At 59.0% G+C, this 25,279-nt stretch overlaps 1 protein-coding gene across 3 annotated transcripts in view; it reads right to left on the minus strand.

The window, feature by feature from the left end:
- ABCC11 (ATP binding cassette subfamily C member 11) overlaps positions 1-25,279 on the minus strand; it is a 53,918-nt gene that overhangs the window by 10,349 nt on the left and 18,290 nt on the right. For 2 of the 3 annotated variants that reach the window (XM_066243836.1, XM_066243835.1), the window contains exons 8-23: positions 24,917-25,064; positions 24,281-24,429; positions 22,180-22,287; positions 19,959-20,222; positions 17,162-17,233; positions 16,081-16,205; positions 14,381-14,453; positions 13,000-13,203; positions 11,693-11,827; positions 11,487-11,580; positions 9,925-10,014; positions 8,128-8,231; positions 5,987-6,184; positions 2,147-2,373; positions 1,883-2,020; positions 212-398 (exon numbers count right to left, since the gene is read on the minus strand). In XM_066243836.1, coding sequence (XP_066099933.1) covers positions 212-398; positions 1,883-2,020; positions 2,147-2,373; positions 5,987-6,184; positions 8,128-8,231; positions 9,925-10,014; positions 11,487-11,580; positions 11,693-11,827; positions 13,000-13,203; positions 14,381-14,453; positions 16,081-16,205; positions 17,162-17,233; positions 19,959-20,222; positions 22,180-22,287; positions 24,281-24,429; positions 24,917-25,064 — 2,316 coding nt within the window. The remainder of the gene's footprint in view (positions 1-211; positions 399-1,882; positions 2,021-2,146; positions 2,374-5,986; positions 6,185-8,127; positions 8,232-9,924; positions 10,015-11,486; positions 11,581-11,692; positions 11,828-12,999; positions 13,204-14,380; positions 14,454-16,080; positions 16,206-17,161; positions 17,234-19,958; positions 20,223-22,179; positions 22,288-24,280; positions 24,430-24,916; positions 25,065-25,279) is intronic. The other variant, XM_066243838.1, reaches the window with a different exon arrangement.

A 25,279-nucleotide genomic window follows, 5' to 3' on the forward strand; every position in this document is an offset into this window, starting at 1 on the left:
GTTCCCCTTCAACTCCAGTATTCTGTGACCCCAATCACTGCCTTTAAATACAGACTTCCCAGCTCAGAGGTGACAAGGAAACAGGCAACTTCAGACGGCCATGTGCGTGGCTCCTGAGGTGACGAGTGGCCCAAGCCCAAGGTGTAATGGGAGCCCTGTGGGCCCCCCCTGCAGGCCACAGATGGAGCCCGCCGCCTGTACCCCTCCTCACCTGCAGGATGACGCTGATGACCATGGCTTTATAGGAATGGGAGGTAGAGGAATTGTCGAAAGCCACAAACAAGGCCACGGCCAAGGTCACCAGGTTGGTGATGAGCTCCACCCTCAAGGCCACCCACCGGTTGGCAGAGAGAAACATCAGTATGTAGTTACTCTGCATGTCGGTCAGCTTTTTAAACCTGAGGGAGAAAGGACGGACAGCCCGGAAGCCACACGTCGGTCACGGTTCCCCAGGGGCCACCCGGGGTGCTTCCTCCAGCATCCAGCTCCCCGCCGCCTCCAGCACAACCTGACTTTCCTCTGGGGCGTTCCTCCCCTCCCCCTCTCCCAGCCGTGGAGTTGACTCTGAACGACCCGGCCCTGGGACTGGCTCAGGGGTGGGTACGTGACCCTCCCCGGGCCAAGCAGAGCGAACCAGCACCGGGATCTGCGCGTGAGCAGAGGCAGGGGCCCCTCCCTGTCCGCCTCCGAGCGGGGGGCTGTCTCTGCCTGGCTCGCTGCTGTGTGTCCCCTGCAGGTGCTGAGCCCCTGAGAGGCTCTCAGTGTTGGCTGCACGAAAGCATCGCTCAGGGACGCCCGATGTCTGCACGGTCCCAGAGAGCGGGCGCCATGGTCGACCCACTGTACCAACTCACCAAGCACGTACCCTCTCCCATGCCCACACCTGACTGGGCTCAGAGGGCGGCTCAGACGCCACCTCCCCCTGGGAGCCTTCCCTGACCCCTCCAGCAGACCACCTCGCTCCCCTCTGAACTCTTCTGGCTGGCTGTCTGTCAGAGTCACGCCTGGGTCGTTACAGCCCTGTCTCCCATCTTCCACCAGACTGCGGACCTGGTGTCCGTCCGTGCGGACCACGTCCGATGGTCTTTCCATGTAGCTAGTCTCTCTGGCACCGTGCAGCCCCACAACCATCACTGCGAGTTGTTTCAACAACCGGGTGGAAGGCAAACCCATGGGTACGAATAGTAAAGGAAATTTGTTATTTAGAAAGCTCTGTTCCTTCTTATTTTATGAAAATGAGATACCTGTCTAGAAATGAAAGAAAAAAGAAAACATGGAAAAAGCGCTGACCCGCCTGACCGGGCGGTGGCGCAGTGGGTAGAGCGCTGACCTGGGACGCGGAGGTCCCAGGTTCAAAACCCCAAGGTCCCCGGCTTGAGTGTGGGATCACTGACATGACCCCATGGCCACTGGCTTGAGCCCAAGGTTGCGGCTTGAGCAAGGGGTCATTTGCTCAGCTGTAGCCCCCCAGTCACGGCACACATGAGAAAGCAATCAATGAACTAAGGAGCCACAACAAAGAATTGATGCTTCTCATCTCTCTCCCTTCCTGTCTGTCTGTATCTCTCTAACTCTCTCACTTAAAAGAAAAGAAAAAAGAAGTGCTGACCCAGGGCTCCTTCTTACTATAAATTATATTAATAGAGGTGTGCTCCACCCATAGGGGTGTCGGGGTCACAGCCATTTTCTGTGTCACGCACACGTTATTTTCATTTTCTCATAGGTGTGGTCTCCCAGAGGAGGCTGGAGGCTCAGAGAAATACATGGGGTAAAGCGAGGTCCTCTCTGACCCTTCTGCAGAGGACACCGGTCTCGGGGATCCGCTCCCGCTCCCCCCCCCGCCCCCACCCCGGTCCCACCACGCTGACACGGCCGCACCCACTCGCTGACGAAGTGGTGGGTCTTCCCGTAGACGTGGATGGAGCTGAGGCCGCGCAGCGCGGTGAGGATGTGGGAGAACAGGGAGGAGCGGCTGTAGTTCTCCAGCCTCTTGAGCACGTTGCTGGCCCTCTTGAAGTTCCTGCGGCGGGGAGGGCGGGGCGGAGAGCAGGGCGGTGACGCGGGCCACCCGGGTCCCGGCTGCGCCCAGCCTCAAACCCCCACCTCTCGGAGCCCGTCTGCGAGCGAGCGGGAAGAACCCACGCACGTGTAGAAGACAAGGGAGACGACAATGATGCCGACGCCTATCAGCAGGATGAAGGGGGACACCACGCTGGAGATGACCAGGGTGACGATCGTCACCAGGAACAGCAGCAGGAAGTCTTCGGCCACGATGGGCAGTAACTGGTCCAGCTCGTCCAGGTCCCCCGTGAAGCAGTTCAGGAGCCGGCCGGCGGGGGTCGTGTCAAAGAAGCTCATGGGATAACGGGAGACCTGGGGGGACAGGAGGGGACATGACCGGCCTCGCTGGGACGTGCCGGGCCCTGACGCTCCGGAGAGGGGCGGGGCACAGCCTGGCGGGCAGGGGCCGCGTCCGGGAGAGACGGCGTGGAGCCCGGGTTCACAGCTCGGACTCCAGGGTCGATCTGCTCCGACTCCTCCACCTACGGCTGGGTGACCTCGGGCAAAGTACTTAACCCCTCTGAGTCCCAGCATCCTCATTCTTGGGAGGGGGATGGCGATCACGCTTCACAGGATGGTGGTGAAGCGCGTATAACTCTGTGCCTACGCTGAAATACGTGTAAAGGTTCTGTGGGTTGCATCTCAATAAAGCTGTTATTTGTGGAGGAAGGGAGGGCCGGAGGGGAGGGGGGAAGGGAAGGAAGGAGGTAATATACAGAAAGCTGGGAACAACCCCCGGGGACTCAGTCTGTTACTGCTAGCTCTTACTATTTCCCGTGACGGAACCGTGTTCACTCAAGATCACCCGAGCTCAGCAAGGGCGATTCCACCGCGATGCCACGCGACTTGCCGTCTCGGGTGGCATTCCACCACGACGGGCCCTCCTCCAGGGCGGATTCCCGGCTTGCTCTCTAAAAGCCGTGGGCGGGAGGCCCTTTGAAGAGTGTGAAGCGTGTTTCACTCTCACCATGGCATCTGGTCCAGCGTCCCCTTGACGGACACGGAGACCGAAGCCCAGAGGAGGGACAGTGGCTTACTGATCCGCTCACGGTCACCCCAGTCATTAATGGTGACACCACGGCCACACCGGGCCTCCCAAGGCCACCCACCCCAACCCCAGCACAGCCACAGGCTCCACAGGAGCGATTCTAAAGGCTCCCAGCGCTGACCTGGGGACCAGCCGACCAAACGCCTTCGTCAAGTCTTGATGGCAGGAAAAGCCACAAATAGAAGTTAGCAGCCTCTGTGGCCAGCAAAACTCGAGAAAGGAATGGAACAGGAGTGCGGGGAAGGAAGTACCTTAGAGTGCCTCCTAAACAGTAATCATCTGAGTCACGACGTGTGCCGTGTGGCACCTGCCGCCGGATACTGTGGACCGGGTGCGGCTCACCGACATACACACGCTCTCTCGGGTGGGCCCGATCACGAGCTTTCTTGCCTTTTCTGCCTCCAAGTTCTCTTTCATCTAATCTGCGGACTCTGTCACATGCGTGAGCAAAGGCAGGAAGAACTGGCATAATCACTTGGAGGCACCAAGGAGCAAAATGACCATGCCCTCCAGGACCCTTAGCGCCCATGGGTACCGGCGGGAGGTGGGGGGTGGGGGGGACAGGGAGAGAGGGTCTGGAGCAGAGCTGAGTTCCCCTGTGGTGGGGGAGCCAGCTTTGTGGGAGCCCTCTGTCCCTCAGTGCTGGAGAGAGAGGATGGGGAAGGCGGGGACACAGGGCGAGGCTTTCTGGTTGCCTCTTTAGTATCAAAACAACCTGTTTTTGCCCTGGCCAGTTGGCTCAGCAGTCAAGGCACACAGGAGAAGCGCCCATCTGCTTCTCCACCCCTCCTCTCTCCTTCCTCTCTGTCGCCACCCCCCCCCCCCCAGCCACAGCCAAGGTTCCATTGGAACAAAGTTGGCCTGGGCGCTGAGGATGGCTCCATGGCCTCTGCCTCAGGCGCTAGAATGACTCTGGTTGCAACGACCCAGATGGGCAGAGCATCGCCCCCTGGTGGGCATGCCGGCTGGATCCCAGTCGGGCACATGCGGGAGTCTGTCTCTCTGCCTCCCCGCTTCTCACTTCAGAAAATTACAAAAAACAAAAACCTGTTTTTGTTTGTTGTTTTCACAGTTGAGCCAATTTTCTTGGAGATTTGTCCTTTCCCTGTGGTTATTTAGAACTACAAAGGCAACTTAAAATCAAGAAAGCCAAGGAAAAACTAGACAGAAAATATTTTTAAGATGAGATACTGTCTCAACATTAAAATACGAGTAATTATTTTGAGGCCTGGGCACCCGATATGTCTGGAATCTCGAGGTGTGGAGGCAGAGCCCCAGACTCCATCCAGAGGGTGCCACCATCACAGGCCGGGCAGGAACAAGAGCCAGGCCTGGGGGAGAATCTCCGTCCCCCGCCACGTCACTGCGCTTTGCCTGCGACGCGGGGAAATGCCTCTGGCGCATCCTCCAACACGCACACTCTTAATGTCGACAGTGTGATGGGCACCCTCCTCCCTGCCTGACAGCCCCCACCTGACCCTCGGAGCCCCAGCCCCCCTGAGCTCCACCCAGGTCCCCACACGCACTCTGCTTCTGTTCACCTCCTAATCTCACACTGGCTAACTCCGATTTCTCTTTCAGGTCTTAGCAGAGGCCCCTTCCTCCAAGAAGCCTTCCTGGACTCCCGTCTTCTCGTCACCCGCCCATGCCGAGGTAAGACGCCTCTTGCATTCTTCCCGCCTGGTGTGCCCACATCTCGGGGGGGAACTTTGCATACTGCATCAAAACAACCCACTTTCTTGTCCGTCACCCTCCGTCAATCGTAAGGCCACGGCGGCCCAAACCACATCTGCACTGTGCACTCACCGTCGGGAGCCCAGCGCCCACCACAGAACCGGACGCACGCTGATAACTGATACGTGAGAGAGAGCAGCCATGTTTCCACAGTGTTGCTGTACAGCGCAGCAGCGCGATACCCTGGACAAGCGGTGTTCTGACCAGGACACCCAGTTTCTCACACAGAAACGTGAGGATACTAACGGGGGACGCAGGGCCATTGCAAGCAACTCTATATGGGATAGTACACAGCCAACAGAGGCCAGGCTCCCTGCGACCATCGACCCCCCCGTGAGGGACCCTGGAGGGTCATGCCACACCCCCAGCAGCAGGGAGCTTCAGTACAACCTCTCCGGCCTGCCTGTATCCACCTGGCGACCCAGTGTCCACCTGCAGTGGTGGGACACTCGGGGAAGGGAAATACCGTGGAGACAGTAAACAGACATACGACACCAAGGGGGGACCGTGGACTTCAGTTAATAATAGGAGGACCCTGGCTGGTTGGCTCAGTGGTAGAGCATGGCCTGGCGTGCAGGAGCCCCAGGTTCTATTCCCAGCCAGGGCACACAGGAGAAGCGCCCATCTGCTTCTCCACCCCTCCCCCTCTCCTTCCTCTCTGTCTCTCTCTTCCTCTCCTGCAGCCAAGGCTCCATTGGAGCAAAGTTGGCCCAGGTGCTGAGGATGGCTCCATGGCCTCTGCCTCAGGTGCTAGAATGGCTCTGGTTGCAACAGAGCAATGCCCCAAGATGGGCAGAGCATCACCCCCTGGTGGGCATGCCAGGTGGATCCTGGTCAGACACATGCGGGAGTCTTGTCTGACTGCCTCCTCATTTCCAACTTCAGAAAAATACAGATTAAAAATAATAATAATAACAACAACAGTAGGTCCATCTGGGCTCATCCGTGGTAACGGATTCCCCTCACCAATGTGACATGTTGCTAACAGGAGAAGGCGGGGGTGGTGAGGGGCGTGCGAGGACCCGTATCCTTCCCAATCCATCTTTCTGAAACCAGAAACTGCTCAAAAAGGAGAGTCTGGCATAATTTAAAAAGAAGAGAGGATGGGGCCAGGTCAGGCTCCGCGGGCGCCCAGGCCCATACCTTGCTGAAGAGCTTGTTGTGCAGCGCGGTGGACGCCCTCCTCGTGACCACGGTGAACACCGCGGAGGAGCAGACCCCCACGCAGGTCAGTGCCAGGAGGCTGAGGCCGAACACCATTTCGTACAGGGACAGGAGAGGGTTGTCCAGTATGTCCCCTGGGTCGTCGGCGGTTCCGTTGCTCGCTTGGCTGCTGTTGGTCTTCAAGAGAGAGTGGGGGACGGGGTGTGGCCGCATGTAGACGGGGTCTGTGCCCCCCCACACCCCGTTCTTGGCACAGCGATCCTAGAACCCGTGGGGTTTCCTAAACGTTGGGGAGCGAGGAGCATCTTTTGTTCTGATACGTGGCTTCGAAGACCCTCGGAGTCTCTGGAGCAACGGGGGAGTCTTTGTAGGCAAGGACATGGCAGGGGGCTGGGGCTGGCCTCAGGGTGGAGGCTGGTCACCAGGAGACCCCGAGTCATGAGCAAACACTGGAACCTTCCGCCACCCCACCCCCCATTCTGCAAGTCGGAGAGAGGGGCTGGAGATTACATTATAAACTGCATGTGCCTATAGGATGAATGAAGCCAGACTCCCGCGTGGATTCTAGCGGCTTAAGGCATGTGCGGGGGGGCAGCCCCTCAGTTAAAACGCTTGCTGAGAAAGCTCAGGCGCTGCTGTGGAGAGGTGACGAGGGTCCTAGCCGACCCCTGGCCTGTCCCGAGCCCCCTTTCCCGCTCTGGGTCTACAAAGGGCTCTGGACGGCGAGTCTGTGTCTAGGACAAGTCAGAAGCACACCTCTCTCTCTCTCCTTCTCTCTCTCTCTCTCTCTCTCTCTCTCTCTCTCTCTCTCTCTCTCTCTCGGACCTGAGAACCATCCCCTTGGGATGTAACTGTTGCAAGGATAGCACCCCCACCTGGCAGTCTCTGCGGGAGGGTAGACTCTTAACTTCAGGACCCTGAAGACACAGCCTCCTGAGGGCCTGGACCCACCTCCCCGCCAGGGCCTGGACCAGACCTCACCCCCCAGGGCCTGGACCCACCCCCCCAAGGCCTGGACCTGACCTTCCCTCCCTGAGGGCCTGGACCTGACCTTCCCTCCCTGAGGGCCTGGACCCACCTCCCCCCCAGGGCCTGGACCCACCTCCCCCCCAGGGCCTGGACCCACCTCCCCTCCCAGGGCCTGCACCCACCTCCCCCCCAGGGCCTGGACCCACCTCCCCCCCCTCCCAGGGCCTGGACCCCCCTCCCCCCCCCTCCCAGGGCCTGGACCCACCTCCCCCCCAGGGCCTGCACCCGACCTTCCCCCCCCCAGGGCCTGGACCCACCTCCCCTCCCAGGGCCTGGACCCACCTCCCCTCCCAGGGCCTGGACCCACCTCCCCCCCAGGGCCTGCACCCACCTCCCCTCCCAGGGCCTGCACCCACCTCCCCCCCAGGGCCTGGACCCACCTCCCCCCCCAGGGCCTGCACCCACCTCCCCCCCAGGGCCTGCACCCACCTCCCCTCCCAGGGCCTGGACCCACCTCCCCCCCAGGGCCTGGACCCACCTCCCCCCCCAGGGTCTGGACCCACCTCCCCCCCCATGGCCTGCACCCACCTCCCCCTGTAGGTCTCACTTCTCTGACTGGATTCAAAGGGGCCACCCCCTTCCCTGCTCCCTTGTTCTCCCTTTAAAGTGCCCAGCTCGTCTCCACAACGGTCAGAATGGCTTGGCACTCAGCTCTTTCCCTGCCCGCAGCTGTGGCTGCAGAAGCCCTGCCTCCCCGGCCCTCACGGAGTTCAGCACGTGGACCTTCCCTGTGGCCTCCCGCCCGACCTCACCCCCTCCGCGGCGGGGGCCGGTTCTGAGTCACGCAGAGCGAGGGCAAAGGAAAAAGGAAAGCATCTCAGGGAGCTGTCTGGGGACAGAAACCCCTTGGTGTTGACCCCGGAAGACGGCAGGGTGACAGCTCGTTCTGGGAACGCTGGTCAGAGCCGGGATGGGGGGGGGGCACGGAAGCCCGGTGCCCACAGGTGCTCCCTGGCGCCCGGCTGCCCTCTCAGCGGGGCTGGCCCTGGGCCGGCCGTGGGCACCATTCCCAGCCCGTGTTCTGATCCTCGAGAGAAACCACCCCACGCCACGCGCCCACAGAAATGCACCCCGCCCACCGGGGCACTCACCCCGGAGCCCTGCCCCAGCCAGTAGCTCAGCCACCACGTGTTGAAGGTCAGGAGCAGGATGAAGGCCACCATGAGAAGGAAAACCGAGGCAGAGACCACGTACCCTGGGGAAGGAGAGGAGAGGGGACCCTGTTGACAGAGCTGTGCGTCTACCCCTGCCCTTCGCTCTCCCTGACCCGCATCCATCCGCCTTGGACACCCTGAAGGGGACGAAAGAACTGGCTTCTGAGGTCAGAAAGCCCTGAGTTCAAATCCTGGCTGTGCCACTTTCAAACCATGTGACCCTGAGCAAGGTCCCAAAGGGCAGTGACCTTCTACTTCCTCAGCTGTGAGGTGGTGACGGCAGCCCTGCCAGCCTCCAGGCCTGCCCTGAAGTCGACACGAGGTGACACGGGTCCGGCACCCACGCCCAGTGTCCGGCACCCCAGCCGTGTCCTAGAGAAGGGAGTTCCTTACACAGGTCCGGGCGTGTGGTTTTCAGAATAACCCCAGCCGCCTCGTGCGTGGTGCGTCCCCTCGTGTGTGACGTTCCGGGCACGGCACTGAAGCTCGTGCATTACCTGAGTCAGGAACTCCTGTCCCCATTTACTGAGTCTCCGGGGGGTGAGGGGGTACCTGACACAGGGTCAGCACCCACTTCAGTGAAGAGTAAAAAGTTGTCCCAGAGTCAGAGTGACTCTCAGAAATCTCTTAAGTGACTCAAAAAAAAAAAAAAAAATGCAGAATCCTGTGCTTGGTTGTGGCACGTTTGTCTGACATTGTACAGCGACATGGGTATGGGAGGGGCGACCTGCACCACTTCAGAGAGCCAGCGCTCTGACACTTCGAGTGGCCACCGTCTCCAGGACTGCACTTGACTACCGTCCAGGTAAAAGTGTCCCCGTGTTCTGACAGGCAGCGAGGCTGAGAGTTCCCACTCTAGTCTGTTCCCCTCAGTGCCGCTACGAATTCAACTCAGTGGATTTCACAACTTTCAATTATGCGCTTTGAATTATGCCAAAATGCAGGGTCCTGCATGAAATGTATTTTCTCATGTCTTGTGTCCTGATGCTTTGGGCATGGGGACTTTGGTCCAGGAGAGACAGCCCTTCCCCGGGTGAGCTCGTCCCTAGGGATGGCCAGCAACTCCCAGGCACGCACTTTGGATACGCACACCAGCCCGCTCACGGCCCACCCTGCCAACTATCTCATTGTTCACACCTTCACACACCAAGCCAATATCCCCCATGCCTGGAATTTCCCAAGGGCCAGGTACCAAACCGCTGGGAACACTCCTATCACCCAGAGCTCCCCCCCCCCCGCATTGAAATTATTCAAAGTATCTGATCCTAAGCTCACTCAGTGTGCCTACCCTGCCTTTCCCGTTCTTTCCCATGAAAACCCTAGTAAGGGTTCTGGGCTGTCCTCTCCCTTCTCACCCCTCTGCCTCTTGATCAGCCCTGGTGCCTCCCCACGTGGCTCTACATGGCATGGCCTGCCCGCTGAGTCTGGGGGTCTGAGTATAAACCTCTTCCTGCGTGACTGTCGTGTCTCTGTCTGCGTGTCTGACCATACCTGGCCAAACGGACCTCAGGTACACTGTGACACAAGGACCTATGGAGACAGCTCCCAGCACCGACCATGGAGGGAGAGCTGCTACAACCCAGTGTGGCTGCGGTTGTGCAAGGTGAACCGTTGGGGCATGACTCCTTCGTGCCTCTGGACCTCCTGTGACCTCCCACCTCCTGATCTGTCCCAGCCTCAGGGGGGAGGGCTAGTTCCAGAGAGCCCCAGGCCGGGTGTGCGGGCCGACTGTACCTCCAGCTGCCTGAATGTAGTGGTGGTAGACACGCCAGGTCAGGGAGCCTTGCTCCATCTCCTCCTTCTTGGTGAGCTGATTGTCCAGGCCTGGGGCAGGGGAAGGAGAAGGACACAGTGTGCCTCCCAGTTTCCTTCCAGTGTCAGGGGCATCCCTGCCAAGCCTCCTGCTCCTGGCTGCCGCCTCCTCCAGCTCTCTCTCCTTCTGGCCACGGTGCCCCCCAAACCTGACCACCAGCAGGTTTTTTCCACAGAAGACTCTAGACTCCAGTGTCTGGAAAGGGTGTCCATGCCCAGCTATTCAGTAAACCCTGGGGGGCCCAGAGTCCCCCAGCACTCGGTGGGGAGGTGGGGGTAGAGGAGAGGCAGCTGGAGAGAATGAAGGTGGTAGTGCCCTTGGACCAGCGAGCTGGGTTCCAGAGTTGTTCACCACGATCCTGTGCAGCCTCAGGCCCATCGCTTAACCTCTCTGCTTCCCCCTCTGTCAACTGGCTGGCCTGTCACCGGATGGCGAAATGTTTTGCAGCAATACGCTTCTGAGACAACTTCGCCAAAACAGCGGTGACGCCAGTCCGGGCAGATTCTTGGCCACGAGCAGAGCAGGGAGACCGGTACCCAGAGGTGCCAGGGGACGCTACTGTCGACAACACAGGAAGTCACAGTGGAGAACGTCCCCAGGCACCCACCTGCTTCTCACAACAGCACCCCATACCTCCTAGGGGTGGGGGAGGTATGCTCCTCCTGGAACTCAACACGAGGCTGGAACTTGTTCGGGTGGGTTCTCTCCAGATAGATCCTGCCCCCGCTCCTGAGACCCCCATGTCCGCGCAGGCCTGGCGCTCCAACTGTGCTTCCCGCACTGTGATCTACACCCTTTCCTTCCCATTTTTCTTCTGCCCAAGTCAGTGTCTGACTTTCGCAGTTGAAGACGCCCTTCGTGACGGGGGGCCTCCAAGGTGCCGGGCACCGTGCCGGGCTCCTCTCTGCCCGACCTCATCGGATCTCCACGGCAGCACCACCAAGTCAGCGCTGTTCCCTTCTTCGCTTCTGCCAGTGGGGGCTCAGAGAGGTTACGTTGGTTGGCCAAGGTCACACAGCTTTGGAAGCAGCAGGGCCGGAGTGCAAAGCCAGAACTGCTCTTCCCTTGTAAAAAGGGAGGTCTTCCTGTCCTGCGGCCCCGTCTCAGACGAGAGCAAGGCCATGAGCATCTGGACGCCGAGGACCGGGCCAAAGTCGTGTCTGACTTCAGCCCCTTCATCGTCCACAATCACGCGATGAATGAAAGTCCGGCGCAGAGTTTTCCATTTATGCCATTTCCAGCCAAAACCGCTCCCATCCTACTTCTGTCTCTGCACCCCTCCACTGCACCCCCCACAACACCCACTTCCTGTCCCTCGGGCCTCCTGACCAGCCCATCCCACACTCTGCGGGTCTCGGCTCGCTGGGACCAGTAGCCTGGACGTGGGAGGTCCAGCGTCCCCAACAGTGAGGGCTGTGGCCCGGTCTGGGGCCCAGGAGGACATGGAGGTGCTGGCCCGGCCCTGTGTCCCCAGCACCCTTACCAGCAGTGTCACCGACTGGCTCTTCCTGGCTGGTGTCCTGGGCCTGGCCTTCCTGAGTCTCTTCAGCTGTCTGTGCTGTGTCCTGAAGCCTGCCCTGGGGGCGGGGGGGGGGGGGAGGAGCGGGGGCGGGACAGTGAGCACAGGGGGTGCCCCTCCCCACGAGGAGGGTAGGCAGCGGGCGAGCCTTGTGGAGAGGTGCCAGTCACCTGCATGGCCATCTTGTGCATCTTCTGGATGAGGTGGGCATAGTGCCCTTTTCTCTGAATCAATTCGCGGTGAACGCCCTTTTCACAGATTCTCCCGTTTTCCAGCAAAACGATCTGGTCACAGTGCTCTAGATACTGCGGGGTCAGCAGAAACAAGGCTTTAAGTCAATACACAGAGAGCTGTTCGACTTCACTATTCAGAAGGAAGACGTAAGTTCAGATCACGATATAATATTATTATTCATTTCCAAGTTGGTAAAAAAAAAAACAAAACATTGGACCCCCCCCAGGTGTGGGTGGTGGCTGGAAGAAAAGGGAGCCCTCCTACACTGTTGGGGGGTGGGCTGCGGGTAGGCAGAACGCCTCTAGACCACAGTTTGACAATATCGAGTAAAACCCAAGATGTCTGAAGAACACGAACCAACAATCCAACCCTTCGCACGCTTTCCTGGAAACTCTCAAATGAGCACGTGGACGTACGTGGGGTGCACATTGAAGCGTTTTTTGGTGAACGTGAAAGATTGAGGGGGTCACCCCAATGTCCGTCCCCCGATATGTAAATCTGAAATAGGCTTTGCAATACAAGTACCAGTGGGCATTCAGGTTACATGTCTCCACGTGGAAAGTCTCAAAAACATAATGTTGAGTGGAAAAAGGCCCATCAACCCAGGACAGAGAAAGTAAAATATCAGTTAGTAAAGATGTAAGACGGTGGAGGGGGGGGGGAGGCCTTCCCGGGTCTGCGGAGTCACACAGGTGGGGCGGATGTGCGGGAACCATGAGCAACAAAGCTGGGGAGGGGTAGGGAGGGGGGCTTCGCACTCGACTGGGTCATCTAGGTGCTGGACACATGGGTTTTCATTAGATTGCTTTCTCAACCGTTTTTTACGTCTTAAATATGTTATACAAAAAAATAAATAGTAAAGCCAAAGTCTAAGAAGAAGAGGGAGAAATAAGGACCGTGTGTTGAGGCCAAAACCAAGAATGAAAATCTCGGGGTGGGGGGCGGGGTCCGCAGAGGCCGCGAGCTGGCTCAGCACCGCCCCTGAGACTTGGGGACTTCTTCTCTGACGGACATTTTTTTTTTTTTTTACTAATTTTCTTCAAAAGCACAGGCCCACACCCGTTAAAATGTTGAAGGTAACGGAGACCCTGCATTTTGATTTTGACTTTTACCAGCCTCCCTTCTTCCGCTGGAGAAGCAGGTCCAAGTTCTTTACCACACTCCCCGAGTTTGGGGGTGTAGTGTGAGATGCAGGGGTAGCCGCTACTAGGCTGTTATTAAATCACACCGGAAGGGCGGTCACCTGCAGCTGGTGGGTCACCAGGACGACCGTCTTCCCCCTGAGCGCCTTCCTAATGCACTCCTCAAAGATGTGCTTCCCCACGTGGGCGTCCACGGCCGACAGGGGGTCGTCCAGCAGGTAGATGTCCCGGTTGAAGTAGACGGCGCGGGCCAGGCTGATCCTCTGCTTCTGCCCCCCGGAGAGGTTGAGGCCCCGCTCCCCTATCTGCGGACAAACAGCCAAAGGCATGGCGTCGGGAGGGTGAGCCCGGCCCGCCTGTCCGATGGCAGAGACGGAACCCCTTCAGCACACGCCCCTCCCCTTTAGCAGCGCTCCTCCCCTTCAGTGCACGCTCCTCCCCTTCAGCACACGTTCCTCCCCTTCAGTGCGCGCACCTCCCCTTCAATGCACGCCCCGCCCTTTCAGCACGCGCTCCTCCCCTTCAGTGCACGCTCCTCCCACAAGCTCCTCCCCTTCAGCACATGCTCCTCCCCTTCAGCATGCACTCCTCCCCTTCAGTGCACGCTCCTCCCCTTCAGCACACGCTCCTCCCCTTCAGCGCACGCTCCTCCCATTCAGCGCACGCTCCTCCCATTCAGCGCACGCTCCTCCCCTTCAGTGCACACTCCCAGACACCTGATAATGTGGCAACCCTGACATTTAAAACAGAGTTTTCAAAATGTGCTTAATAGAAAGTGTCCTTCAGTGGATGGCTGGGTGGAGGAGCTGCAGTACCCTCACACATAACGGGGTGCTGCTCGGCCACAGGAAAGCGTGAGGCACGGCCGGTGGCCGGAGGGCGGGTGGATCTTGAGACAATCGTGCTAAGTGCAGTGAGTCAGACAGTAAAGGATGAGAACCACGCGCTCCCACTCACCGGTGGGATCTTCAACAGAAAGCAACAAATGAAGAAGCAAAAGAAAGTCGTTGATGCAGACAACCGTGTGGCGGTCGTCGGAGGCAGGAGGGCACGGGGTGGTTCCAGGCCCACCTCAACGCACTCGAGTGGCCGGAATGGCACTTGGCTGATGGCAGGTGGCCAAGAGATTAGACAGTAAAATCGAGACAAGACGGCTTTGATCTTACCAGGGAGTTGTGTGCCCTCATGTTGGCAGCAGGTGTGAAAGGCAATGGATTATCCAGAAAACGCATGGGTCGTGGGCAAGGGATGAGTGACAGACAGCCCGGGACAGGGAGGTGGGTGGGCGGGGCCAGGGGCGCAGGTGGGAGGTTCCTCATCTCCACTTCCCTCCCCCGATGGGGAGGCTCAGAGGCAGCAACCCATGGGGCCGGCTTGGGCGGTCAGAAGACAAAGCTGGAGACTCCTCTTGTGACCCGGGTCACAGCCTGGGGACCCCCAGAACGTTACGACTGAGCTGGAGGACGCCGGCCTCCCACTCACCTCCGTCATGTCTCCAAAGGGCAGGATCTGCAGGTCGCGGTTCAGGGAGCAGCACTGGAGCACCTGGAGGTACCTGCAGAGTCGGGGGGCTGCAGGGAGGGCAGGACGCAGCCCTGCCACCGCCCCGCCCATGCTGGGGGGAAGGGACCTCGCCTTCTGCGCTAAGATGTTTGGGGTGGATCCTCAGTTTAATGACAAACCACCGGAGGTGTGTGTTTGTTTTCCATTTCCTCCCTTCTCCCTCTTCCTTTTAATCTAATACCCGCCCTTAGCGAACATCTGAACAGGACAGAGAGAGGACACGGTGAGGAGCAAGTCTCTCTTGCGTCTTTGACTCCCAGCGGCTTATCTTAGAAGCAGCCGCGAGGAGCGTTCCTTAGGTGTTTATTCAGAGAGAACCGATTCCAGCACGGACGTGTGCAGCACCCATAGGCTTATTCCGTTTTAGCGGCACCACAGTCTCCCTGGACGTGGCTGCCCTGGGAATTACTCCACCGGTTTCACCAGTACCCCGAGATGGACATTTGGATCATGTCCTGTCATCTGCCACTGTGAACGATGTGGAGAGTGGACATTCTTGCCCGTGGGCGTTTGTGTTTGTGGGTGAAGTTATCTGTGCGTTAGACACCCAGCAGTGCTGAGCCCTTGGGGCAGATGTTCCGTGTCCGCCCGAGTCCTTTCTGTCCGAGGACAGCGCAGTGACCGGATGAGGGCTGCGCATTAGGACGGCTGCCCCGGGCGCAGAACCCAGCGAGAGGCAGATGGATGGACACAGGGCGCCAAGGGCAGGGGCGGGGGAACGGTCCGGCCAGTGACCACAGCCCGTAGGTGGCCGTGGCGATGGGGAAGGGAGAACACCAGAGGTGTGAAGGAGACAGGACTGTCCGGGACTGGCAGCCAACGAGAGGGAAGGTCTCAGAGGAAGAGGCATCTGGCCCACCAGGGTGCACAGTGCTGCTGGGATACCACTAAACCGAACTGGGTAATTCGGGGGGTGGGCAAGCAGGGTGCTCGAAATGGTATTGGACCTGCCGTTGAGGGCCCCACAGGACGGCAGGCTGGAGCTGGATCACAGGAGACCAGGTCTGTGCCCTCGGGGCACTCTGACTAGCAGGGGAGGGGCAGTTTGCAAAACCAAGCACTGAGTCAGAGGTCTAAGTCCACTGCAGCCGCAGCCGCAACCGGAAGCCCAGCTGTAGCATATTCGAGGCCAGTTTTTAGGCTCCTTCACTCCGTAGACTTCATTCCGATTTTCCAAGTGAACATGCCAAGCAGGTCAGCCTGGCACCGGGGCCAGGAAGACAGGTTCCTCCCCATTAACAACCTCATCACCCTATTGGCTTCCGACGTAGAGGTCTGGGAGGAATTAATGCCAAGTCTTACACTGACCTTTTGGAGGGGGTGGATTTTGGCCTCTATCCTAAGGTAGTTAAGTGTGAAATTTCTGAAAGCAACTAACTGGGTTCAACCCCAGGGCTATTAGATCCTGCCAGCGGTGTGACGTTGGGCAAGTGGCTTAACCTCTCTGGGCCTCGACTGACTGGGCCGGGAGATGGGTGTGGTGCCCATCCCCACACAGGGAGGGGAGCTGTGCTGTGTGTGGCACAGTGAGCGTCAGCAGTTCCCAGATGCCCCCCCCCAAAACCAGCCTCAGGCAGGTGCACACGCACACCCGGCCCTCCCCGGCCGCCCCAGCTTACCGGGCCTCGTCGTACGGGCCTCCCATGAGGATGTTTTCCCTGACGCTGCCCGAGATGATCCAGGCCTGCTGGGGGACGTAGGCCAGGCTTCCGTGCAGCCCCACAGATCCCTCCTGCAGATGCATCTGCGGGGACAGCGGGCCCAGCCTCAGGACGGGCGGGCAGGGCCCCACTGCCCGGCGCACCCCGGGGGCCTTGCCTGCGGGACTTTCAATAACTCGGTCCCGCCCGGGCCACCCGTGAGCGAGGGCACGGCCCCAAGAACACGGAGCTAAGCCGGGCAACTCCTGTGGGACTGAATGAGGGTCACCTGACGACACCCCAGACTTCTCTCCCCGCTCACCCCCCCGCCCCTTTCCTGAGACTGAAAGCCCCCGGCCATCTGTGGATGTCCCAGAACAGAATGGTCACTAATGTGATGATAATGTCGCGGTGGTTAGACGGAGAACGGTCCCCAGTTCCGCACATCACGAGGAAGAAGTTAGCGGGGACGTGGCCCCCTCTCTGTCATCTGAAATGGTTCCACAAATGCGTTCCCACAGCGATGGGGCTCTAGGCCCCAGGCCTCCGGGTCTGGACCCTGTGTCCTTCCTGCCTTTCTGTGTGAGGAGTCCGAACACCCACATCCCTAGAGACCACGACCCTCACCTGTCTCCCCTGCCCAGGGCCCCATTATCCACGTTCCCCTCTCTGCCTCGCACTGGGCTTCCCGCTTCCGATCGGAACCCTGGCTTTCATCAGGAAGAACGAATTCTCTAAATGACTGCGCTCCGTACTCAGACCATGAGCCGCAGGGGAAGGCGACCTTGAAGGGAGGCGCCAGGCGCCCCACCTCCACGTACCCGACTCGCCCTCCGCCTGGCGCGGCTCCTTCCTGCCTGCCCTGTGACCTGGGGCAGGTTCCTCTGTACCCTCCCCACCCCACCCCCACCCCAGGGCAGGCACCACTTTGCAATGTATCAAAGCTTTGACTCAGGCCCCTTTGAGGAAGGAAGTGATGGTACCACTCACTGGGGGGGACTTGAACTGGGGAGGCCCTGATCGGCCTAAGGGTGGACATACATGATCACAAGTCACTCACCTCCCCCAGGATGGCCGACAGCAGGCTGCTCTTGCCGCTCCCAGTGTTGCCACAGACCCCCAATAAGGTCCCCTGCAAAGCCAAGGGGGACAGACAGGTGTCCGGATGACACCGCCCAGCCACTTGCCCAGGGCCGGTCTATTGTTTGAACCCAAAATGAGAAACGGAAAGCCCAGTAGCCACACCCCCCCCACAGCTGCTCAGACAAGCAAACCTCAAGAGGTCTGCAGAGGCGGGGTGGGGCCACCCCAAAGGAGGCCATCGCATGGGCGAGGCCCAGGGGAGTGCACGGGAGGTGGTCCTGGCGGGCCCGACGCCCGACTGCAGACCCGCCTGGGCTCTGCGCGATGCTTCTGGGCTGGTCACTTAGCCTCTCTGCACCTTAGTTTCCTTGTCTGTAAAATGGGACAGCAAAGCCAGCCTCACAGGTTCACGCCTACGTTCATTCATCTACAGGCCCATTCATCCGTCGGATGGTCATTTCCGTCTCCTCTTCTGTGCCACTGAGTGTCACTGAGTGTCACTGAGCTGACATTCTAGTGCCCCTGACGTCAGTGAGCCGAAAGACAGACAGAGTCAGATGGTGGTGAGGGATATGACTCACATGAAGTTGGCTACCGTTTCAGAGTGTTGGGGGGCAGCGGGGGTTAAAGCAATTTTAGATGGATTGACTAAGGAAGGCTTCTTAAACCGGGTGTCATGGTGGCAGCGGAAACCAGAACGACAGGAAGGAGCCAGATGGAGGGTGATGGGGGTTCCGGGCAAAGGGAACAGCATGTGCTAAGGTAAGCAGGGCTGGTGAGAGCCCTGGTGTAGGAGGCTGACAGCTGACAGCGGACGAGGAGAGGGCAGGGATGTGGGCTGGGGGTGGGGGCTGGAGGGAACCCGGGCTCCCGCCTGAGTGCGCTGTCACTGAAGGGTTTAAGCAGGAGAGCGACTTGAACCGGTTTATAGATTAGGGAGATCCCTCTGTCCACTGCATGTGGTGAATTGTAGAAGGGCAAGAGTGGAAACAGAGAGGCTGGTGGGAAGGCCCTTGGGGGAGCCGGGAAGGGCGCGATGATTGCCCAGGGTGGTGGCCAGGAAGGGTGCAGTGGTGGCCCAGGGTGGTGGCCAGGAAGGGTGTGGTGGTGGTCGGGATGGTGGCCCGGGGTGGTGGCCGGGAAGGGCGCAGTGATGGCCTGAGGTGGTGGCCAGGAAGGGCGCGGTGGTGGCCCGGGGTGGTGGCCAGGATGGTGGCCAGGAAGGGTGTGGTGGTGGTCGGGATGGTGGCCGGGAAGGGTATGGTGGTGGTCGGGATGGTGGCCGGGAAGGGCACGGTGGTGGCCTGGGGTGGTGGCCGGGAAGGGCGCAGTGGTGGCCTGGGGTGGTGGCCGGGAAGGGCGCGGTGGTGGCCTGGGGTGGTGGCCGGGAAGGGCGCGGTGGTGGCCTGGGGTGGTGGCCGGGAAGGGCGCGGTGATGGCCCAGGATGGTGGCCCGGGGTGGTGGCCGGGAAGGGCGCAGTGATGGCCTGAGGTGGTGGCCAGGAAGGGTGCAGTGGTGGCCCGGGGTGGTGGCCAGGATGGTGGCCAGGAAGGGTGTGGTGGTAGTCGGGATGGTGGCCGGGAAGGGCACGGTGGTGGTCGGGATGGTGGCCGGGAAGGGCGCGGTGGTGGCCTGGGGTGGTGGCCGGGAAGGGCGCGGTGGTGGTCGGGATGGTGGCCGGGAAGGGCGCGGTGGTGGTCGGGATGGTGGCCGGGAAGGGTGGCCCAGGGTGGTGGCCGGGAAGGGCGCGGTGGTGGCCCAGGATGGTGGCCCGGGGTGGTGGCCAGGGTAGAGAAGCGGAGGGCGCTGAGGTGGGAGGTGGCTGAATCCGGAGACGCTAACATGGTCCTGCCGGCCCTCCCTGACGGTGACGGGGTCAGATGGGCCGGAAGGAATGGAAGGTTCTACTCTGGCTTCTAGGTCCTCCTCTGAGGACTGGATGGTGGTGCCAGCTCCTGAGATGGGGGGCAGGGGCACTGTAGAGGGGGGTCTCGCTTTGTTGGGGACGCTTGGTAATCACCGGAGAGGAGAGAATAAATAAACAGCCAGCTGGGGCTGGAGCTTGGAGGAGACTGGGAGGCTCGAGAAACTGGCACAGAGCTGGAGTTCAAAGCCGGGGGGGTGGGTGCTGTAGGTGATCACCAAGGGAGAAAGTGTCAATAGATGTTCGACGTTAATATCGACTACTGTTAAATACGCTCGTCTATTTTAGGCAGATCTGTCGTCCGAGGTGGCTCCGCAGCCACGTGCTGCATGTGTGTTGTTATTCGATATCTATCTTCGATACAAGGTATTAATGGACAACAGAGAGGCACAGAGCAGAGCGCAGTTAGGGCAGAGTAGGGAGGTGGGCCTGGCAAAGGTGACTCAGAGAAGAAGCCAGACCAGGGCAGGTCGCAGTGACCAAGTTAAAACACATAGGACCGGGTCCGGCACATACCCAGAACTGGACGAGTACTGGTCTCATCTCCTCCCCCATGTCCTCTCCCTGACCCTGGACCCTGCGAGGATCAGCAGACACAGAGCACCCGCCCCTGGGCTCGGCCGCATTTACAGAACGATCTCGGGTGAGCGACTGATCCACCCTCCCCTGAGAGCGGCTTTCTGTATGTGTGCTCTATGCAGGAAAACGTGTGTTTCAAAGGAAGATTCGGAGAGGCTGGTTCTTAGCCAAGGAAGGGTGGGGGCCAGGCCAGGATCCCAGCCTCAGGCCCCGCAAGCCCGGCAGCCAGCCCGCCCGCCCGCCCGCCCCGCATGGCCAGGAGGAGGCTACCTGTGATACTATCAGGTTTATCTTTTGCAACTCTGGGGCCAGGATGTCCTCTCTGTCCTCTGGCCCGAGGGCGCCAAGAGGTGGCAGTGCTCCGGCCGTCCCCTGGGGAACAGCGTGTCCATTCCTCTCCAGCTCCAAGGCTCCGTTGACTGTCCCAGCGCGGGTCTTCCGCCAGGACAAGGTGGCCTCCTCTAAAGCCAGGGCTTTGCCCGGGTCTTTCAGTGGCTGGACGTAGAGAACAGGGATCTCCTGGAGGAAAAATTTCTGTCCGGACAGAAAGAAAGGGAGGAAGGAGGAAGTCAGACCTTCGGTCCAGCAGGAGTGTGGACCCGTCTTGCTGGTGGGCCCCTCGGACCGGTTTGTGAACTGATAAATGGTGACCGTGTGAAGCACCACCATCAATGAAGAGGAGGCTAGTTTCTGCTGGCGATGACTCTAAGTGACCGCTGGGTCACTCTTCCATGTCTGGTCACAAGCTGCCTCTCAATTATTTTCTATTTCATTTTACAATGACCAACGACCTAACCTATGTTAGCCTCATCTTAAGGGGTAACAGCTGTTGAATCCTAATATGGATGTGTCATTTTTCTAATTAAATTTTATCTGTAATGATTACAAGTAAAAAGGTCTGCCCGGCCCTGGCTGGCTGGCTCAGCGGTAGAGCGTTGGCCTGGCATGTAGAAGTCTCAGGTTCAATTCCCGGTCAGGGCACACAGGAGAAGCGCCCATCTGCTTCTCCACCCCTCCCCCTCTCCTTCCTCTCTGTCTCTCTCTTCCCCTCCCACAGCCGAGGCTCCATTGGAGCAAAGTTGGCCCGGGCGCTGAGGATGGCTCCATGCCTCTGCCTCAGGTGCTAGAATGGCTCTGGCCGCAACAGAGCAACACCTGAGGTGATGGGCAAAGCATCACCCTCTGATGGGCATGCCGGGTGGATCCCAGTCGGGCGCATATGGGAGTCTGTCTGACTGTCTCCCCACTTCTCACTTCGGAAAAATACAGAAGAAAAAAAAAAGGTCGGCTCATGTACCACACTGTAAGAGATGCTGTTTGGGGTCTTATATTTCAATTGACAGGTCACTTCCCCATCTGGGTCTCCATCTCCCTGTCTGTAACATACAAGAGTTCAACTATATGAAGTTTAGCTTTAAAAAAAAAAAAAAGAAAAGGGGAAAAGAAAAGGAGGGAGGGAAGTATGATCTCATGGAATTCCAGTTATACTTGGGTGTCTCTACCTGCAGCTAGGCTTAGAAAGAGACCCGGAAAGGCACGTAGTGACATTCGGACGACGGTTTTACTCCTAGGCAGTGGACGCTGAGCTGCTTTTATTCTTGGCACCTTTTCGTAGTGTCTAAACTTTTCACAGGGAGCGTGTAGCATTTTGCAAAAATGAAGCACAAAGTTATTTTCAAAAGAGAAAAAGAGGAAGTCTGTTTCTTTGTGTTTGTTTTTCTTTTTTTTTTTTTTTTTTTTTTTTTTTTTTCCATTTTTCTGAAGCTGGAAACAGGGAGAGACAGTCAGACAGACTCCCGCATGCGCCCGACCGGGATCCACCCGGCACGCCCACCAGGGGCGACGCTCTGCCCACCAGGGGGCGATGCTCTGCCCATCCTGGGCGTCGCCATATTGCGACCAGAGCCACTCTAGCGCCTGAGGCAGAGGCCACAGAGCCATCCCCAGCGCCCGGGCCATCTTTGCTCCAATGGAGCCTTGGCTGCGGGAGGGGAAGAGAGAGACAGAGAGGAAAGCGTGGCGGAGGGGTGGAGAAGCAAATGGGCGCTTCTCCTGTGTGCCCTGGCCGGGAATCGAACCCGGGTCCTCCGCACGCTAGGCCGACGCTCTACCGCTGAGCCAACCGGCCAGGGCCTGTTTTTCTTTTTTAATTGGACCTCAGGCCTATTTCTTTGGATGAATAACAACACCCGGGTCCAGGGACCCCATCGTCGTTGGGAACGGCACGGCCCCTTTCTGCTGTTGAGTTAGTTGGGCACTTCCTCGTTGAGTTATTTTTCCAGACCGTACTGAGCGTCCGTGAGCCTGCCACTGACCCCAGGAGCCCTGGCTTGTACCTGTGGGTCCTTCCCCCTTGCACCCCCCGTGGTGAGATATCGCACTCCCTCCCTCCCTCACCCACTCCCCCGTGGCCACTTTCCCCACCTTCAGGGACTGAGGGCAAGCATACCCCCAGTGCGAAAGGCCACGCAGCCAGTCCGGACCCCCGTACCTTGAACCTCGCTGCCGCAGAGATGGAGTTGGTGAGGCCTTTGACGGCGAAGGGTATGAAGAACACTGCCACCCGCATGGTATTCCAGATGGCCATGGTGGTGAAGGCCTGCACCGGGCAGGGAGGGGGCGCTGAAGGTCTCGGCCCTCTCAGCTCCCTCTACGGCCCCCCTAGAGGCCCCCGTCACCGAGCTGCAAGCCCCAGAGCCCAGCGCACAGCTCCCTGTAAGCAAGGCCTGCGTTGGGCAGGGGCCACGCTCACGCTGGTATTTTGGGGAGACGGAGAACACTGGTAACGAGGAGCAGCTGCCCTAAAGCCTCTGCTGCGTCTGAGGCCCGGTCCCCTCCCCCTGTCCCGCAGCACAGGCAGTGAGGGGCCGTCCCCTTGAGCACGTCAGCCCTCATCGCAAGCTTGGCCTCCCCCGTGGCACAGGGCTAAAGATCCTAACTCGGCCCAGGAAGGGAGTGTGGGAGGCGCTGAGAGGAGACAGGTGACGGCTTTGTCTGGGGCCACGTAGCGCGGTGGTACCGTCCTTGCTGTTAGGATCGTCTTTCTTCTTTTTTCTCTTCGATGTTCTTTTCTTTTCTCTTATCCAGGATCCCCCTACAGGTCCGTGCATGTCCGTGCCTCCGTCTCCCCCAGAGACCTGCCCTGACTACCACGGACCACCTTCAGCTATCCAGGGTCCCAGGATGTGAGCCCCCTACGGGTACCTTGGGGACCTAACTCCACTTCCCAGTTCCCCTTCCTTCCTCCCTTCCTTCCTTCTTTAATTTATTGGTTTTAGAGAGAGAGGAAGGGAGAGAGACAGAAACAGAAACACGGCCCCGTTCCTGTGTGTGCTCCGAGCAGGGACGGAGCCGGCAGCCTGGACGCAGGGGGATGACGCTCTAACCCACCGAGCTATCTGGCCGGGCCCCACCGCCTTCTTTCTCAAGCTTGCTCTAAAGATAAACTGCAATGGGGGCAGAAGCGCTGTGGTCTGATCCTGTTTGGTCAGAATGCTGTGTGACCCGTGAGGCCCAGCGGAGGCTCTCCTCATGTGGGTCCTGCTTCCAGCCTCAGACTTCCTGGGAGGGTTCCTCGGGCCGGCCTGGGCCCAACGGAGGGGACTTGTCGCCCCGAGTACCGCTGAGCCACTGGCCACAGGATCCCCCTTGCTTTGGGTGCCGTCTCCTGGCCTCCCGGCTGGATCCCAGCCTCTCCTCCATCAGCACCCTGCCCTGTTCTCCTCAGAGAACGAAATCTCTAACCCTGCAGACCCACAGCTCTGTCCCAGGGCCACGGTCAGACCGCAGAGGGAGAGATGGCAGAAATGATCCCCTTTTCACTGAAAGTGTATTTTCGGGACCCTGTTTGGGCATCAGAGAAACATCAGTTGAGGATTCCCAACCTCAAGGCATCTGTCAGGATCATCGGGGTGTGAGCTACATGTCCGGCCACCCCCTGCACCCCCAGAGGACTGTCGCCCCTCCCTCCCACAGCTGCCATCTGAGGGGCGTCAGTTTCTCCCGCAAGCTGAGATGAAAAGAGAGGCTTGAGCACCCTCACCGCCTGGGAGATGAAAATCGATTCGTATTATCTGTGTTGCAAAGGCTTCGGATCTTTGGGCACGAGCTCAGTCAAGGACATGTGAGAGGATGGCCGGCTGGCTCAGTGGTAGAGTGTCAGCCCGGAGTGTGGAAGTCCCAGGTTCAATCCCCAACCAGGGCACACAGGAGAAGCACCCTTCTGCTTCTCCACCCTTCCACCTCTCCTTCCTCTCTGTCTCTCTCTTCCCCTCCCTCAGCCAAGGCTCCATTGGAGCAAGGTTGGCCCGGGCGCTGAGGATGGCTCTGTGGCCTCCACCTCAGGCACTAGAATGGATCCAGTTGCAACGGATCAACCGCCCAGATGGGCAGAGCATCGCCCCCTGGTGGGCATGCCGGGTGGATCCTAGTTGGGTGCATGCGGGAGTCTGTCTGACTGTCTCCCTGCTTCTAACTTCGAAAAAATACAAAAAAAAACCCAAACAAACAAAAAACAAAACAAAAATAAGGACACATGAGAAAGCTCCCTGCCAACATGACAGGAGGAAAAACAAAACACCCCAGACACTTACTTCGGAAGCTGTGAGTTTCAGTCGTAAGCCCACGTGGGTGAGGAACATGACCACCATGGACACATTGGGCGCTATGAACAGCAAGAGGGTAGTCAGGCTGTGGAGGAACCCGTTCTTCTCCATCAGCTTCCTCTCCTCCCTTCTCAGATCTGGGAGAAGAAGGAAGAAGAAGAAGAAGGAGAAGGAGGAGGAAGAGGAGGAGGAAGAAGAAGAAGGAGAAAAAGAAGGAAGGAAGGAAGGAAGGAAGGAAGGAAGGAAGGAAGGAAGGAAGGGAGGGAGGGAGGAAGGGAGGGAGGGGAATGAAGGAGGGAGGGAGGAAGGGAGGAAGGAAGGAAGGAAGGGGAGGGAGGGAGGGAGGGAGGGAGGAAGGAAGGAAGGAAGGAAGGAAGGAAGGAAGGAAGGAAGGAAGGAAGGAAGGAAAGGGAGTGAAGGAGGGAGGGAGGGAGGAAGGAAGGAAAGAAGGAAAGAAAGAAAAGGAAAAAGAAAAGAAATACACTCCCGTGAACCACAAGAACGCTCTCTCCAAAGAGCCCAGGACTGCCTGTGCAGAGCCCCAAGGAGACCCCCTGGACGGTTACAGGCTTGGTTCACCTTGCCGTCCACAGGCTCCCAGCAGGGAGCCAGGTTTTTCCGTACCTTTGATTACTTTTTCAAAGGGTTTCTCCCACGTGTACATCTTAATCAGCTTAATGCAGGTGAGAACTTCACTGGTCACACGGACGCGCTGGTCGCTAACCTCGGAGATGTGATGCTGTCTCTTCACAATCACGTGGGTCATGACTGACTGTGGTCGGGATGCAGCAAAGGCGAGGGGCAGGTGAGCGAGGGGCAGGTGAGCGAGGGGCAGGTGAGCGCTCCCAAAGCGACACCCCAGACGTGGGTGGAATCCCTGGGTTTAACCTTGCGCTGTCTGAATCCATTGAGACTCAGTTCTATGTCCCCGCCGAAGGCTTTCCGATGGGAGCCTCCCTGGGCCAGCATCCGTTAGGGCACCTGCCT

This window comes from Saccopteryx bilineata, chromosome 9 (genome assembly GCF_036850765.1).
Source record: "Saccopteryx bilineata isolate mSacBil1 chromosome 9, mSacBil1_pri_phased_curated, whole genome shotgun sequence".
In the NCBI taxonomy this organism is placed as follows: Eukaryota; Metazoa; Chordata; class Mammalia; order Chiroptera; family Emballonuridae; genus Saccopteryx; species Saccopteryx bilineata.